Source organism: Eurypyga helias, unplaced genomic scaffold, assembly GCF_000690775.1.
Source record: "Eurypyga helias isolate BGI_N326 unplaced genomic scaffold, ASM69077v1 scaffold2199, whole genome shotgun sequence".
Classification (NCBI taxonomy): Eukaryota; Metazoa; Chordata; class Aves; order Eurypygiformes; family Eurypygidae; genus Eurypyga; species Eurypyga helias.
In genome coordinates this window covers 19,749-38,005 of record NW_010272535.1, presented here as the reverse complement: position 1 = coordinate 38,005, position 18,257 = coordinate 19,749, and the positions used below count along the sequence as shown (strand labels likewise).

At 41.0% G+C, this 18,257-nt stretch overlaps 1 protein-coding gene across 1 annotated transcript in view; it reads right to left on the bottom strand.

Annotated features, from left to right (window-relative positions):
- Positions 1–11,010: 11,010 nt before the first annotated feature.
- The window catches only part of LOC104515233 (thymocyte selection-associated high mobility group box protein TOX-like), a gene marked incomplete at its 5' end in the record, with an annotated part of 22,828 nt that continues 15,581 nt past the window's right edge, over positions 11,011–18,257 (bottom strand). Inside the window, 2 exons of the mRNA XM_010159140.1 lie at positions 11,011–11,461; positions 12,802–12,953. Coding sequence (XP_010157442.1) covers positions 11,425–11,461; positions 12,802–12,953 — 189 coding nt within the window. The remainder of the gene's footprint in view (positions 11,462–12,801; positions 12,954–18,257) is intronic.

Here is an 18,257-nt window from a genome sequence, read left to right as displayed (position 1 = left end):
TGAAACACAGCTTAATTCATTTTGTTTGCTTCTGTGATTTTACCTATCATCTTATCTATTTTCTCTTTTGAAAAAATTAATAATAAAAAAAAGAGTCCCATAGCGTGGAATTTAGGCATTCATTCAACACCATTCTGTGATTGGCTTCACTCATATATTTCTAAAGCCTAAATTGTTTTTCTGCTTTTTAATTCAGTTGTATTCAAAACAATGGCAGAAGTCGCTTCAGTGTTAATGATAGAAGACCAGGTCTTACGGGAGGAAGACCTTCTTAATCTTTTGGACTTGCATGTGTCTCTCAAGAGGAAATTTTCTGATTAATTTTGGGAAAGGCATGAAAACTTTGAGATAAAGTTCTTCTCCCAAACAAGATATAAAGAACCATTTGGAAAGTAACTAATACAGGCAAATCAATCAAAAATTATTCATATGATGAATTCAATTTTTTTCCTGTTTGCTAATACGCACCATGAGTCTGATGTTTAGAGAGATGAACTTGCTGTTTCTTGATATGCAGCTTATTCATGAATGGTTCATTTTAATTCAAGGCATCGCTCTTTTGAGGGCATACAGGTCATGCTTTGGGTCCATTTTCCCTGACTGGATGCACATTATTCTTTTAGAATCTGGAAAAAATATTCATTATAACAAAAACATAGTAATGATTATTTGCTTCTGTGATGAGGGTTCCTTTTCTTAGAGCATGGGGGAAGGTATGCTCACCCAAAGCAATGTGCTGAAAAACTTCCATAGAATTGGAATAAAATTCCATACAATCCCAGCCAGGTTCTTACTCCATCTCACACATTTTGCATGTCATACAGTGGTCAGGTTTTTAGGTGTTATTGAAATAGTTGCCAATAGTTGATGACACAGCTTCAGTTAACTTCCAAGCACAGATAGGGGAGTGGAGATAAGAGCAGAAAAATGCTGGGTGAGATAGGTAAATGAAGAGTTCGCATGGTACCTTTGCCTGCCCAACTGCTGCTATGATGCAGCACTGCTGGGTGTGGAAATCCCACAAAAGACAATTATTGGACTCCTTACCAGGCTGGGAGAGGTACCCCCCATGGTGCAGATGTTTGCTGTGCTCCTGGGAGGACAGCAGGTGGCGCAGAGGTGCTGGGGAAGGGACTAGCTTTGGCCTAAAAGGAAACAGATCAACCTCCAGCTGCTGGCAAATGGGAAGCTGAAGGTGTCATCAATTACAAAGGCAGCACCCTAACTTCTGACCTGGGCAAATGGATCCACATTTTGCAGTCCAGTGAGGATTATTAGAGGGGACAGGTACCCACTTCTAGTGTAACAACCACTCGGTGATGGAGATCTCTCATCCAGCCCTTGGTACCCATGGATGCAAATGCCTCTGCCCCAGTTTACAGCCCATGGCTGTAAGTGATGTGCTGATATCTGTTTGGCTTGTCTGGGGAGGAAAAAGAAACCCAACAACACAACCCTCCCATTTTCCTATCCAAATTTTTGTCTTGTTGCCGGAGGTGCACCAGAAAAATAAGCCTCGGATCAGCAGTTATTTCTGACCCATGGATTATGTTGGCTTTTTTTTCCTATCACAGGTCCTTGTGGCTGTCTTGGCCTGGCTCAGATTTTCCTGGTGCTGTTCATTGAAATGTTTTATTTTCCACCATTGCCTGCAGGCACTGACATGGATTTGCCTTGGCAGCACCACACAGGGGGCTTACACACCCTGATGATCACTAATTACAACCTCCTGAACATCCTAACAGCTATAATAATAGAGTGATGTATATATGAAGTCACAGTCTGTCAATGTATTGCCCCTGTGGTGTAAATCCTGCAAGCAATATACTCATAACTGGAAATCTCCTTATTGCATGGAGTTTTTTGTTCTTTGGAGAGGTTTCTACTTATATATGCTCTGGTTCTCTTAGTGTCCAACAGAATGAGATACTGCACAAAAATGCATCTTGTAGACATAGGGGGATGTTATTTTCTTTATTTTCTTGCTTTTGACTCCCTTACCTTCTTTCTTCCCAAAGCTACTTGCCAACATTTTTTTCCTGGCGAAGTAGCTGGCATACCCAATCCAGGAAAACAGCCAGCTTTGTTTGTTTGTTTTAAATCTCTGCCCTAACAGTTAATGTATTTAACTCGCTAAATACCCATGAGGGTCTAAATATGAGTTCAGCCACATAACATCTGGTATTGACAAGTTAGCAGTGATGAGGTGCCGTAGAGGGGAAGACAGTAAATTTCATCATGAAGCCCCTGAACTTTGTGCAGCTTTAGGAGCTTTGGTCCCCTGCAATTCAATCAGCTGATCATCTCTTAATGTGTGGCATTACTTCCTAGTCTAGTGTTGATATTGGCTCTTAGGCTTGCCAAATACTGTAGAGAAGTAGGCAAAGGAGAGTTTTGTCCTACATCATATGCCCCTTGGAAGTGCTGATCCTTCTCTGACTGCAGAGGGAGACCACTGCCACCAGTTTCCTAGCAGTGTGCCTCCAGTGGGTGCTAGAGTTAGGTCCTAGTGCTCTGCACGACTGATCAGCTGGCTGCAGGACATCCCTGAGCACCCGGAGCGCCCTGCTGAAATGAGAGAAAATGGCAGATAGAGTCTGTTCTGGATCAACCGTGATGACCGTGTTACAGAAGGGATTCTGGCGTTTCCCATGTCCCGCTCCTTTTGGTTCCAAACAAGCTCTTTGAATGATAAAGACAGACCTCATAGAATTAAAATTACTCATGCACGCCCTCCTAACATCCCCTCAGTGTGTGCATAGCAGAGCCACATTAATTTCATTGCTAGTGGGAATTCCCTACCTCCAGAAATGGGAGTGGATTTGCCTGTAATAGCAATTAGGGTTTCCAGTAGTGAACCCTCTCCAGTTTTTACACACTGAATGTATTCTCCAAAGTAATGCCATCAAGCCAAAAATGGAAGATAAGGGTCTGCACCATTATGTTTGACAGAACGTATACACTGCTTTTGCAGAGATTGAAATAAGCATAACCAAGCCCATGAAAAATAGCAAACATGTAAAGGTTGTATGCAAAGATGGATAAATCAAATTTTGAAGTAATTTTAGTGCACTTTTTCGGACATAAATTCTTTTAGAGGACTCATCAACCACATTATATATGATTCCTATTTGATAGTAAGCAATATGATTATTAAAGTATTAGACACTAGTGAAAACTTCTCCATTTCTGGGGAAAAAAAAACCAAACCCAAAAAGTTAAATCCAAGCCTTGAGGCAAAAATGTTAAAAATAGACTTTTTCTGTATGAAGCCATTTGTACGAATAAAACTAATAGGTTTTTATCTAAACCATCTGGTGGAGGAAAAGCATTAAAATGTAAAGTCACGTATTGAAGTCCCCAGAGATTTCTTTTGAGTACTATACATTAAAAAAAAAAAAAAAAAAAAGGAAAAAAAGAAAACTGTATCTTTTCTTTCATTTATCTGAGGTCTTGCTGCCCAGAGTCCAAGCTTTAACCAGTCAGCTTTGCTTTGGCAACCAAAACACTCTTGCTTGTGTTTGCATAAAATTTGCGCTCCCAATAATGCAAACTATATTCATTTCAGGAAAGCCACCGGTGGCTTAGGGTTTATGATTTGCTTGGGAGGGTATTTTTTTCTTCCCTTAAATAAACTTCTACGGGAAACTCAGATACAAATGACGTTCACTTTTGCTTTTTTTGTACATGTAAAACAAGACTGTGAAACCTCAGTTTAAATTAGCACAATTTACTGCAGCACATGAAGTCTGTAACAAGAAGTAACCAGCAAAGATTTACATGCTCCCTTTCCCAGTTTGAGGCCTAATGACCAGGATCTGCTGGGCTTTCTATCCCATGTGTAGGGGATTTTGTGTGAAACAGAATCTCGGAACAACCTAGATTGGAGGGGATCTCTGGAGGTTTTCTGGTCTACTCTCTCTCTCCGTAGTCAAAGCCAGTGCACCTTAGATGAGGCTATTCAGGGCTTTCCAGTCAAGTTTTGAGTATTTCCAAGGACAGATCCCACAGCCTCTCTGGACTCCTGTGTCAGTGTTTCCAAGCTCCCTCCTGGTGATTTTTTTCCCTAATATGTAATCAGAATTTCCTCATTGCAACTTGTGTATGGTGTCTCTTGTCCATCATGTGTGCCTCCAGTAGATTTGGCTCGGTCTTCTCTATAAAGACCCACTGTGCAGTTACAGACTCCAGTAAGAGCTCCCCTTGGATTTCTCTCCTTAAGACTAACCAGATCCAGCATGCTCAGCATCTCTACCTATACCCTGTGTTCCAGCCCCTGACCGTCGTGGTGGCCTCCACTGATTCACTCCAGTACATCAATATTTTCCATGTACTGGAGTCACTTTCAGAAAGAATCCCACCTTTGGGCTCAAGTTCCCTCCCAGTCCAATGGTGGCAACAGTGCAAGAAGACAGGATAGCCTGTTTCTCGCTTTTGATCAAATTGTTGCCAAAAGATTCCTTCTTGAGAGTTTAGAAATAGCCTCGCAAATCTATCACCCATGTACTACAGAAGCATTACCCTCCTGCCAGGGCCTCATCGTGCAGCTGCTTCCAGCCTGTTCACAGAGGGCAGCTTCTGCAGGGGATCCAGACACAGGACAGACCCTTTCAGCTGCAATGACTCTATTCTTGTGGGTGCTGCAAGTCTCCTGGGTGTGCAGACACGTGTAGATGTATGGTGCTTTGTTAAATCTGATGCAGGAATTCAGACAGGTAAAGGACTTCGCTGGATTCTAGGGAGAAATGTTGCAAAAAGAAACAGAGATATGAAAGTGTTTGAGGGTTATGAACATTATAGTTAAAATTCCAGTCTCAGAAGCTTGAAATTTTAATCCAAAATTCCAGCAACACGAGACCAGAGATTACTCAGACATCACTCTGTTGTTATTTTAATCTTTTAAAAGTTAGTTTACAATTATGTTTGAACACAGCACTCAGCTGTACACATCTGACTTAAAAGTGGAAAACTGCTAAAGACAAGTAGAACCTGGAAACCTGCCCCTATTTATTAAATCTCACCTGAGTTAAAGCTGTCCTCGTGGATCTGAGCACCGCTTCACAGTTGTTGAACTTTAGTTATGACTAAAGCAGAAGACTGCTTTAGAAAACTCTCAGATCTCAGCCACTCTTCCTCTAAATTAGTCTGTGTCCCTGGGCACATCACTTACCTTTTTTCATATTCATCTCTTTAACAAAACCATGTAACACATGCTTGTATGCCAGAGGAGTGGAGAGGCTCGGCTCATTATTTCAGAACTCTGAGCAGAAGTAGGTATCAGAACATGAAGGCTTACTCTACTAATTAGGGCATCAGATAGCCTTATTTATTCAAGTGTTGACATGCTTTTGAATGAACTTTGGAACTTCATGTTGCATCTAAGCTGTGCTGTATAGACAGCAGGAAAAATCCCTCCTGCATCTTCAGTATTTAACAATGCGACCGCACTGATGGCATAAACAAGGATCCAAGTGTTTCACTCTGAAGAGAGCTGGTATTACAAAAGCAACCTGCAGCCTTTGTGTCTGCAGAGGGTTTACCTCGCCCGAGTAGCTGCGCTAGCATGGTAAGGTGAACAGTCCCTCTACCCCCCAACCCCAACCCATATTGGAAAGGCTTTGGACTTTTTTACTTCCACTGAAACCTGGCACTTGGGGAGCACCAAGGTCAGCATTTATGCTGTGCATAGGGCGGGGAAGTTTCTGACTGTAGGTATCAAAGCGTGAGAAGCCTGAATATTCAACAGAGGTTTTCTTTTTTTTTTTTTTTTTTTTAAATACTGTAGCCATGCAGACTGTAAGACGAAACTTCTTAGAAAGCTAGTTTAGAGCAGCAGCTGAAATGTGTGATTCTTTGAGGCTTTTGAGACTTCTGTAAAATGCGTGCCCAGTGGCGCACAGAATATCACCCACTTGCATGTTTGATTTAGCTAAAGAACACGTGCTTTACAAAGGTACCCATCCTTGACCTAGCACCTTTCTTCGGGTGGTTGTGCATCCACCGTGCTGCACGGTAAATTCAGAGTTAAAAGGAAAAGTACTTTGTTTCCAGTTTGAAATTTTCTGACCTAAACTTCCAGCCTCTGGACATGGCTACGAGGACATGGTTCTGCCTGCTGCGTGTGTGTGTGTGTTCAGTATCTGCCGTCCGCATCCTCACTGTTCAGCTGAACGGCTGGTGGTCTGGAAAACGCTGATGTTCTAAGGGTTACTGGATTACAATTGTTCTCTGCAAACAAAAATTTACATCTGTTCTGACAACTTATTTCAGCCTGATGCAACTTGAAAAGGTCGAGATTAATCCCAGAAAATCAGACTTCTATTGGAAAGGCCAAATCAACTTTAATTGTAACACATGGCTATTTGTATTGGCGTTTAGCTGCAGCCGTTTATCCTTCTTTCCATTGGTATTATTTGTTTGTGAGCTCCCTACTAAAGCCCACAATGCCAGCTGAAATGTTTTAAGTAATGTAACAAAAATAACAGCTGACATCTTTTCCTTTTACAGGTTTCCATTGACCCAGGGTATTTTGTGTGTGCAGGGCTTTAATGACTTTTGTTTATCAGTAGTCTGGGGGGAAAAAAAAAATCATAGAAGAAAATGTTGGCTCTTTTTATAAAGATTAATGGTGTCTACTGTACTTTCACGCACCCTGCTAGCCTGTTGGCTTTATCCATCAGAGCCCGGGGGGAACCACTCGCTCTGGAGTTCTGCCTCCTCCCAAACGCTGATCGCAGGCGCTGAGGGGTTTAAAACCCCTTGGCGTCACGGCAGTTGCAAGCTGTGGTTTTCTGCGCTGGCGAGGTGGCTAACGGCAGCACCCTCCCCTCGGCGTGGGGACAGGTTGGCGTGGCACCTCCCTAACCACCCTGCCGCTATCAGCTCAGCCATCCAACCATCAACTGACGTCTGAGCTCTCAGATCCCCTGAAAAGTGATGGGATGAGAGATACTCATTTGGCAGTACTTTGCTCTTGCTGCTTGGCCTGGAGAAAGATACTCAAAGTGGTAAGATTGTTTAGCAACAGCTGGCAAGCACCCGGGTGTGAGCCTGATTTTCAGACATGACAGGCACTTACAGGAATGTTGCCAGATACAGCTGTTTAAAAGCCTTAATAAACAACAAGTCAATACTAATCTTTGCCAAATTAATCTTTTCCTTGACAGCCCATGAGAGCAATTATGCTCAGACTCGTTGTAAACACACAATTGTCAGAGGGTGAGGATCTTCTCTGCAGTATACTGTGGATTTTTGCACACAGCTTGTTTTCCAAATAGGAAGGTTTCCTTTTCTTTTCCCCTTCCTCTCTTTTTTTTTTTTTTTTTCCCTCTTCCCCCCTCTCCTATTTTATTTTCTAGCCAATTACATGTTTGCCAGCTTGGTATTAGACTGAACGAAATTTCTTTGTAAAGTGTCTATCGCAGCAAGCCCTTAATAGAATGTGAAATGATGACAGTTGCAGGATCCATGCAGATGCACATTTGCTAGTGGGTTTCTCTAATTAGGCAGTAACTGTGACAGACTCTGAAATGTTACAAGTCATTGTTCTCACTTGTCCTCTTGTCGGTGGAAAAAGAACTGCATCTGAGTTGTGATTTAATGTGCTGCTGGGCAATAATAAAATACATGACTCGGCAAAGGAAAGCAAATGCCGTCTGCGAGACCTGACACAAAGCACCTCGTGTTCTCCGAGGTGCTCAGCACCTCCTGCGGCATTGCCAGCACGCTGCTACACTCACTAAATAATATTTTATTTAAATGCAAAAGGACTTGAAGACACCAGATAAATAATTAACAGGGCAATGGCTGGCTGGCTATCTCTCTGTCTATCTATCTGCCTGCCTGCCTACCTATATCTGTATCTATATCTACTTATCAATGGAAGTGTTGGGGAGCAGCTCCTGTATGGATTACATAGAGCTCTTCAGCTACTTCTCACAGTGTGTGCAAAACAAGGATTTTTAGCTACTCCCTTCCCCCAGAGCACAGGAGGAGTTCTCCATGGATCTGCCATGTTTACAGGTTCACGTAAGAAATAGGCAGATGCAGTCTTGGAGATGGCAGTTCAGGTTGAGATGAAGTCTCAGAAGGTTGAAGAAGGTGGTAAGAGCATGTTTTTACCGCTCAGTAATGAGGTCTTTTATTGCTGGGTTTCCTGTTTACAGAGGAGCCTCACAGGGAATATTTGGCAGAGACGCCACTGGAATCCACAACTGGTATTTGGTGAGAGGGAAGCGGGCATGAATACACTGAGTTTCACTGCGAATGGTTGGGCCCTCCAAAACTATGTTACTGCCTGTGGGTGAACATGGGGGGAAAAATCCTATAGCAGGTCCCTTTGAAGAGCTTCTTTGGGTCAGAGGCTGCTGCTGGATGGGATTTCTGCTCCACCCTCTGTGAGTTCGGGGGCAGAGAGACCCGGACTCACATTGACAGAACGGGTACGCGGGGAGTAAATTCAAAGAGCTTTCCTTCTCAAATCCTGTGCTTACCTTGGCACAAGCAAATGGGAGTTGCATCTTGCAGAGTGCATATATTGCTAATCTCGCGTCTTGCTTACCACTTTTTAAAAATAATTTTAAAAAACTGTTGATTTCAATTAATGGAAGACATTATTTCCTGTAGTTTTATCACTTTGACAGATGTCTTTATCCTGTTTACTTGCTGTTACTGTGTTGCTTCAATGTGTAGGTTGTTTCGTTCCTCTGTACTTTCTCGTTATCATCGTTATGACAGATGGTGACTTACAACCAGTGACTTGGGTGTACGTGTTACTGTGGCACCTAAGCCACAATGCTTCAGCGAAGGACAGAGCGTATCTTCGTGAACTCCAGTGAAGTTTCACCAGCTTGCAAAAGGATCTCAACCTTCTAGGCTCGATCTTTTGACAATTTGTATCTGTCGATACACATCTGAAAACAAATAGCAGATTGCCCTTGGCTGGCAACCATTGCTTCTTCCCAAAGTCAGACACGGAGAACTGACGTTTATGCATCCAAGTTGGATCTTCCCTTTGGAAGGAATATAACCCTTTAAAAAACCCTAGCCAAAACTGCTGCTTTTCCAGCATAGATGTCACGTCTGAACAGAGCCCAGGCACAAAACCATGCTCAAACCACCAGACAGGGAAGGTGCTGGACAGTAAACAGACCGCAGGTTTCCCTTCTTACAGACGGAGAGACACCAACTAGCCAGAGCTTCATACAGAATAAGTATTTTATTCATGATGTAATTTTTTTTTTATTTACATTAAAGTTTTCTTGTAGTTTGAACTCTGCTTGGATACCGAAATTAACAACTTTGTGTGACTGCGCACCTGCTCTAAAAGAAATGGAGATAACACAGTTCTTTTCCGTAAAAGAAAAAGGAAAACTGCCTGTCAAAATCAAAGCTGATTTTTCGCATCCTCAGTAATTATCTTCTCGCTTTAGAATTAGTATGAGTGGAAAATGTAGTTTACTATAATATAATAAATAGAAGACATTGGGTAATTAGTAGTGCTGGTATATTTCTAAAGTACTAAACAGACAAACAATAAACTGTGAATTTAATCACGAGTTCTCATACAGTTTCAAGACAGAAAAATTAGAGCTCTCAGCTACAGTCATTTGAGTAATCACATCTGATCTGCATTATTTATTAGTTATTACATGCCAAGTGATTCTGATTGTACATTGCCTGAAATCATTCCAAAGCAAGCATACCTTTGTTTCTGTTTTGTTTTTAAAGAAAAATCAATGGCATTGCATACTGTGTATTTTATCTGAGTTGCTTTCTTTATTTCACAGAGAAAATACAAATCAGTGGTACTCTCCATTAATCAGACAGGCACCCAGGATTATATCCTCCAGAAATATATTTTCAGAGCTATCCCTGATCCGAAACATTGACAAAACATCTTCTTTTGGATATTTTTTATCCCTTTACCTGTGGCTGTTGAACTTACCTTTCCCTTTAGGATGTGCTTGTGATACACTCCCTAAAACGCTGCAGGACCTTTTTGCATGTCTAATAAAATGGCTGAAGCATATTTGGTAATATTTCTGTTGGAAATATTTTTATTCCACTTCACTAATTTACTAAAACTGATAAAGGTTCAAGAAGTAGCATTATTCAGTTCGTTTTGTTAGTTCAAATCTTACTTTTGGGCAACTTCCTGCTACAATGCTTTAAAAAGGGAATTACTTAAAATAACTTTTTTTTTTCCTTAATAACCAAAGAAGTAGAGAAATAAGCATTGGTTACCTTCATTGTCTGCCAGTAAAGCAGGTTTGGTGTTATACATGTCACTGTAAAAACTAAATAAAGTATTCACATCAGTTGTGAACATTTTGTGCCAGCAAAAGTTAAAGCGTCAAAGAAACCTCTTTAAAATGCTAACAAATTTACTTACAAACACCTATATTTATTATTTCATAAATAGGCGCAACAGGTTCCATAAAAAAGATTAAATACAGACACAGTATGAAGAAACAATAATACATAGCCATATGTAAAGGTTATAATTTAGCTGTCTCCAATCTGTTTCTGCATCTAATAAAATATCAGGTAAGCATTTGGCAGTTTTATACATAAAAGGACTTAAATGACATTTACTAACCAGTACACATAAAGTGATTTTCTTTAAAAAAAAGAAGCATTTTTAGGCAGTACAAAATAAATGTGTTTGCTCTTTATCAACATTAGTTTTTTTCCTATTTTTTGTGTTTATTCCATGAGACAAAGCCAATATTTTTAATTACTATCATTTGGGAATATTTTACTTTTTTCCCTCCAAATACTTTGAAAATATAGAACTATTAGTCAGTTGTTTAAAAATGAAGTAAAAATATGAATGTTTGCCAATTTAACCCTTATTGTGAAATCAATAAACTGGAATGAGCCAGTTTCAATTACAATTAGCTACAAAAACATTCACATTTTATACTCTAGGAGAGTGTAACATAGATGCTATTTACAAACTTGCTATGACTGCTACATCAAGCCATTTAAAAAGTCTTTAGTAGTTTCATATAAACACCCATTATGAAAAACCAATGGAAAATCCAGGACTTTTATCCGAGACATCTACAGTTGCTAAGGCAGTTACTATCGCAGCACTTCACAGCAAAAACCAACATAAAATCTGAATGGTCCGAGTTTCCTTCGGGGAAGAAGAAAAGCAATGTCCGTTAAAGGATCTCAGGGTAGGGGTGGGAAGGAGAAAGAAAAACAAAAATATGGGAAGGGGGCAAGGAGGGGTAGAAAAAGAAAGAAGCAAGACTATTTTTTCCAGAGTGGGTGACCCACAAGCTCAAATAGTCCTAAGTGCTTAGCAACTTGTATTCCCTAATAAAATGCAGAACTGCCTTGACTGCATAAAGCAATTCATGATGAAAAGACTTCCCTGCATTCCTCAGTGGAAAGGAGAGGTGTTTCAGATTTTCAGGTAAGGTAGAGTGCTTTGTCCCTCTGCATGCCCCTGCTCAAAGAGAAAAAGAACAAATGTGATTTCTTAAAATCTGTCAAATTTTTAGTCCTATTCTTCCACCCTCATCACCCCAAATGCTACTGCATGTCATTAATTCCAAGCGTATCACTGAAGTACAGGTCCATTGCCATGGTAATAATAAGAAAAATCCCAGTGTCATTGTGGCATGTAGCAACCTGGAGACCACATCTGGCTCTGAACTACACAGGGCTGGGACACAGGTTTAAGTCCTGGTTTGGGATCACCTGCGCTAGCGAGTCAGTAGCACTGACTATCCCTCTCTCACAGACCACACAGGTACAGCTGAGCATTTAGCACAGGTCTAGGGAGTGTACTCCATAAGCACCCCATATGATGTGGCCACTTTCCTTAGAGGGCAGGAGAGCTTAGTTACGTGAATCACAGAATCACAGGACGGTTTGGTTTGGAAGGACCCTTAGAGACCATCTAGTTCCAACCCCCCTGCCATGGGCAGGGACACCTTGCACTAGACCAGGTTCCACTAGACCAGGCATCCACAGCTCCTCTGGGCAACCTGTTCCAGTGCCTCACCACCCTCTAGGTGAAGAATTTCTTCCTCATGTCCAATCTAAACCTGCCCGCTTTCAATTTAAACACATTACCCCTGAAGTACCCCATGAAGGTGGGTGCCAGTTCTGTTCTTCCACAGCTTTACAGCTTACTTGGTTTGGAGTTTAGGAGCAGCACAGAGCAAGCTACGCTGCACTGGCAATTTATGCCAATGCTACAGCAAAGATGAAGTCCACGTGCACTGATTCACAAAGGTGTATCTGCACAGGGTATACACAGAGTTTGCTCAGATAAAGCTTCTGCTGATGGAAGGTTGTTCCCAAAGGCACCTAGATGGCACTGATGGTGATGCTTTTTCCAGGAGAGTCCAGGAGTCAAGGCCACAGGTGGCTATGGCCTGCATCTCACTGATGTGGGTTTTTGTGACCCAGCCTTGCTGTTTTCACTAGCAGCAAGCTCTCCTCAGCAATGCAGTGTTTGGAGAAAACAGTTCACGCCATTTGTCTCTTGCTCAAGTAAGAGGGAGTGGTCTTAGAACTTTTCCTACACCTTCTCCTTAAGATTTCAGTCTGATTTTCTAAGGAATGGAAATACTCAAAGACCAAAGTGTATGTGCTGTGCTAAGGTCACAACAATGTCTAATGTGTGTATTGAGAACTGCTGAATAAATAAAGTGCCATCACAGATGCACTTCTGAAATACTGTAAAGAGACAGGCAACAAAGCCGTTTCCAAATTCCTTATCAGATACTTGTGTCATGAATGCTGCTTAACACAAGGTGGCATTCACTGGCTGCTTACCCATTACTGCAGTAGTCATTATTCCAGTCCACAGTCTGTGCTGGAGGATTTCTGCACCCTGAACGAACATACTCCATTGCTTGGGTAACAACTTGTGCAGCTGTTGATGTCGGATTGATGATATTCTGATAATCAGGCTGAAGAGTAAATCCCTGGAGGAGAAAGCAAGTACGTTAGAACGTACACAGACCAAGCAACAGGTTGGGTGCATTAAAAAAAAAAAAAAAAAAGGCAGCAAACAGTGTGTACTGAGAAACAGTAGAATTCTACTTTTCCAGATGTACTTTAGGTTATCCTACTTAAAATAGGAAGGAATGTGGAGGTGCTTTCTAAGTTTTAAATTGTTTCTTTGGTTTCAGAAATTAAACACTGCCACATCATTCTTAGCTATTACACAGTCACAGAACGGAACTAAAAGGGACAGAGCAGAAACAATTCAAAACCAAGAGAACAACTCAATCAGCACTGGGGCAAAAAGGTCTGTTTGCTCCTTAGAGCTTCCATTTAAAATAAATGTAAGGATACACACTAGTCATTAATTCCCAGAATATGCAACAGAATCTTTTTGAAGGACGTAGGCAGCAGGTGGCTGACTGTTTTATTAGACTACACCTATTCACATATTGTTCTCAGAACCCTTTTTCTTCATTCAGTCACAAAGGGACCATCTGCTGCTTCTTTTATTTGTACTTCTCTCTCAACTAAACAGAAATTCAACCAAAGCTTTTTAACAGTTGTTGGACTAATGTAGTGAAAGTAGCACAGAATAACTTGCTTTTTGAAACCAAGAAGATGAGGAAAAAAAAGAAAGTGTAAGTTACAAAGAGATATCTAACCTGCTCCCTGAAATATCTGTCATATGAAAAGTCATAATAATTTTTAGCTCTTTTGATATAAGAGGATGTTTAAATGCTGTGCTTCAAAACTTGGAGGACAACTGAAATTTCAAGGCTAGTGTATCTGGTTCACCTCGTGTAAGTGTACATCATGTTCCTGTAAAGTTAGAAGAAGTACATTAGGTAAAACTATGGGAATACTGTACAAAAGTAATCGATGTCTGCTGAAAGAAAACCCAGGCCAAACTCCTTCCTGGGGCAAGGACATACAATTCCCATTCAAGTTAACTGGATGTGTAGCTGCTAAATCACAAACTGAACTTGAACCGAGATACCTAGCTTGAAAATTCACCCCTTCTGCCTAAACTCCACATTCAGGATAAAAAAGATTACAGCTCGTAACTTAGTTTTAAATTGTAGTGGATTTTGTGTGATCTCTTCCTATACACAGCTTTCATTAAGACAGGAATTTTGGGAAGAGGGTTTGATTGGTTTTTTTTTCCTGCAGGTTGAACAACTCAACCACACTACCTTTAATCAAGATAAATGAGCATTTTCACTTTCTGCCTGACCCCCTCCATCCCTAGAAATGAGTTCCTTCAAATATAACATGCCACTACCTTCTTCACATCCCTCTTTCTTGGTGCATTATGCTCTGGCTCTTCCCTGTTGATCCTGTGAGTGTTCTACCCTGCCTCATGTCTACACCATCACCTCATTCCACTCACCCTGATGGTGGATTTTCACCTAGGCTGTAAATGAGCACAGCTTTCTTCCATAATCTCTTCCAAATGGAGAATATCCCACGTCCCACCTCAGTACCTTAAGTGCTCTCTGAAGGCCCACTTTGCCCCTGATGACTCCAAGAAACAGATCATTAGTAGTGAGCAGATTCACGAGCTGCATGCAGCATCTAGCTGTCACGTAACATCAAGTGCCCTGCTGATAAGGTAAAAGAAACCCCACCCGTGGTGGCTGTAACCCCCAAGCTCTGTACACAGCCTTTTCACCAGGCTCTCAACTTGCACATCAGGCTGCACGAACAACTCCCACGCCTGCAACGAACCCAAAGGAAACTATTTGAGCACACTTCACAATGACCTTAATTGGAGTTTTGTGTAATTAGAAGGCAGAACAATTGGTTTTGTGTATCACTGTCATCATTTTCATACAAAACATCATACGGCCTTTCTAATTTAGCTGCACAAGGAAACTAACCACAGAAACACATCCTACCCTCAGGCACACCTTTGGAGGCAAAGCCCCTGAGTGATCTCTTACCCATCTTCATGAAACAATCATACGTACAAGAAAAACTCTATATGATGCCGGTAGCTCCAGCAGTGCTGTAGTGAAGCGTGTAAGTGAGCAGGTACTCGTGAAGCAAGAAGAGACAGTTCTCCCAGATCAGAAGAAGAGATCATTTTGAGCAACCTGGTCTAGTGGAAGGTGTCCCTGCCCATGGCAGGGGGTTGGAACTAGATGGTCTTTAAGGTCCCTTCCAACCCAAACCATCCTGTGATTCTGTGATTCTATGATCATCAGTGCGATACCTGTTCCATTTCTTCTGGACTTAGGACAAATAAAGAGCTTAGATGTCAGAGGATGGTCCTGTGGTTTAAATGCCAGCTGGGAACTGGGTGGGGACTTATTCTCATGTTTTCTCAGGTTTTCTGTGTCACCACAGCCAAGTTGCTTTGACTCTTTTCCAGGGAAGCAGCATGCACATGCGCTTGGACTCAACTGACACCTCTCATGTCCAGGTTGAGACCACCAATCCAAACATAATTCTCCTATCTGCAAAATAAGGTGTATACAACAGTTTCATCTTGCATCTGGTAAATCTCTTCAGTTTATACCTGCCTGGGATTTAGGCCTGTTTCTTAGGACATGCTTATGTGATAAATTCTAAGGTGGTGCAGAGGTTTCTGAGCCAGGCTGCAGCTCCAGAAGCAGCACAGCAGTCCTGCTGGGGTTAGGGGCTACCAGACTACCAGCAGTACGGGTGTTGGAAAGCATGCTTGTTAAGGGAAAGTAACTGAAGAGACCTGAACTCTGTATGAAGGACCGATAAAGGATGGTGATGTAAACAATAGTTCAGCTTTTTCATCAACAGAAAAAGCTCTGAAAATACAGATCACTACAACAGAGGGAGACAGCCTTGTACCAGGCTTGTAGTAAATATTTGTGTATTATTTATGCAAGCCCTTAACAAACAATGATGAAATAAAAAGTGTTTAGAAAATGAGTGCTTCGAGGTCTAATTAAACAATGCTGAATGTTTTTGCATTGTAATGCTCAAGAGAAAATCACCAACTGTTTTGCAACATGCCTAGAATTTTAAATTTCATTTTCTTGTTCCAGATTGAAATAAAAATAGGGAACTTGATAAAGATTAATTCGATGTCAGGAGGGACATTTGCTCTTTAATTAGATTTCTGTAGCCCTAGCAGTTTCGTTTTGCCACTGTAGCAAGTCCTAAAAAGCCTGCAGCAGAACTAAACAGTGATCCTCATCTCCACACTTTACTGGGAACTAATTTCATTTCCTGCCTGTCTGGAGAGGTATTTTCAACAGGCATCAATGTTTTTGTCTTCACAACTGATTTATTCATCAATCTCAATGTGATATTTTAAACCTTTAAATTACATCCAAATCCTAAAGCATCTGTTTATTACACAAGGAAATTGAAAAACTGTCTGTGTGATATCATACAAAGATTTTTCCTTAAGGTTATAAAGGAAGTTGACAGATATTAATGATTTTTCTTTTCTCTTGACCTCATTCGAAGACAAAGCTTAACAAAAAAGAGGAAGAAATCTGGACAAATACAGCAGGTCCCTGAGTTTACTGTATAGAATATATACCAGAAAAAAATGAGGCTATTATTTTTGGCAGGCTATGCAATCATCTTGCTGTATACCTTTATTTTCTACAGGAAAAGAAATACCTAAAAGTAGACTGAAACAATAAAAAATACAATGTGACATACATTAATCTTGTGCTTCTTTGTTATGCATACACTTGCAGCCATGGTTACTAGACATTAAGAATCTAGTTTTGCTTGCCCTACCTGTGAACTGGAGTGGGACAGAGATTGTAATGGGACTTGCCATCCCACCCAATGCTTGGGTGAAGGATTTTGAGCGGGGAAGCAGATGCTTACAGTAGGGCCACTTAAAAGGGTTCCTTAACAGAGACTGGGAATATTCAGGAGGGAGTGAATCCTTGCACTCTTCACTCTCCACACAAAAGAGCACAGTGCAACAGGCTGGAGAGTGGGGTATACTCAGAAAGAAGCACAAATGACTCTGTGAGTAGAGAAGGGAAAGAATGACTTTGCAAGAGAAAACAGGTTGCAACTTCAGATGCCTGAACTTTGGAGGAATCGTGCTGATGTGAATGACAAGGGTTAAGATTCAGATCATCTGTTCCCAACTAAGTAAAAATTAAACATCATGTCAAACCTAAGAAACAGACTGGAGAGAAGCAACTCTGTATCAGTTAAAAAATAATACAGTGATAAGATGCTCACATGAGCATTTCATGAAAGAAAAAACACACTCTTCCAATGTACTGTGATTCTGCCAGTGTGTCAGAAGTGGATGAAACAAAAACTGCTACAGAGTGGATTTACACTTTAACAAAGAAAAGCTGTAACACAGCTCCTGTTAATAATATTTAAGAAAAAAATATTGTATTTCAGAAGTTAAATCTAATAAAAATCAGGATCTGATTTAAATCTAAGTATGAGAATAGAAAGAAATGATGGTTTTTTACAGTGTAAAGGATTAACATTGTAAACGAGCACCCCAAAAGTCTGTAGTAGTGCTCATTATTTAATTTATTCATTAAGTGTTTTGGAACAGAAAGGATTTTTTTTTTTTTTTTTAATTCAGATAAATCCAAATAGAGAAGATGGTTTAAAATAAATTAAAAAATATTTACTAATGCTAGGCATATGACCAAAATGCTAATACCTACATTTTACTTTGCCTTGTGCATTTCATAACAATTTGGTTGCATTGCATCAGCTGCATATTCCACAGAATTAATTTATTTTAAAAATAAGCAAAATTGTGTGGTCACTGAGTATTTCTGGCTATTGACACGTGATCTTGATGTCCTGTAGCTTTTGTGGACTCCTGGAGGAGACTGTCCTTCTCCAGCTGGCAGTCTCTCTTGGTTTGGCAGCTGCGCACGTGCAGGCAAGGACTGCTGGAAGTGGAAGATCACATGCTGTTCCCTGCAGAGCTGATGAAGATCAGCTCATTGTCCTGGCAGCAGTGGGGGCAGAACTCTCTCCCCAGGTCAGCACTTCTTATCAGTCCCTCCTCAAAGTTAAGCACATAAGAAGAGTTCGTGGATTTCACGCACAGTGGTTTTGGAGAACTGTGTCCCCACCTGCCAGGACTGAAGTCTGGATCTTTATATGACTTTTCTTGGAGCTGGCAGTCCTTCAGATATACTACAAGCCATTCTTTGATAAGAAACGATCCTCCCTCTCATGGAAAAAACGAGTCACCAAACCTCCCAGTACCATGGTCTTAAAGCAGGGGATCTGTAGAAAGCGGGGTTCCTACAGCCTGCTATTGCTGAGCATCACACTAGTAAACCACA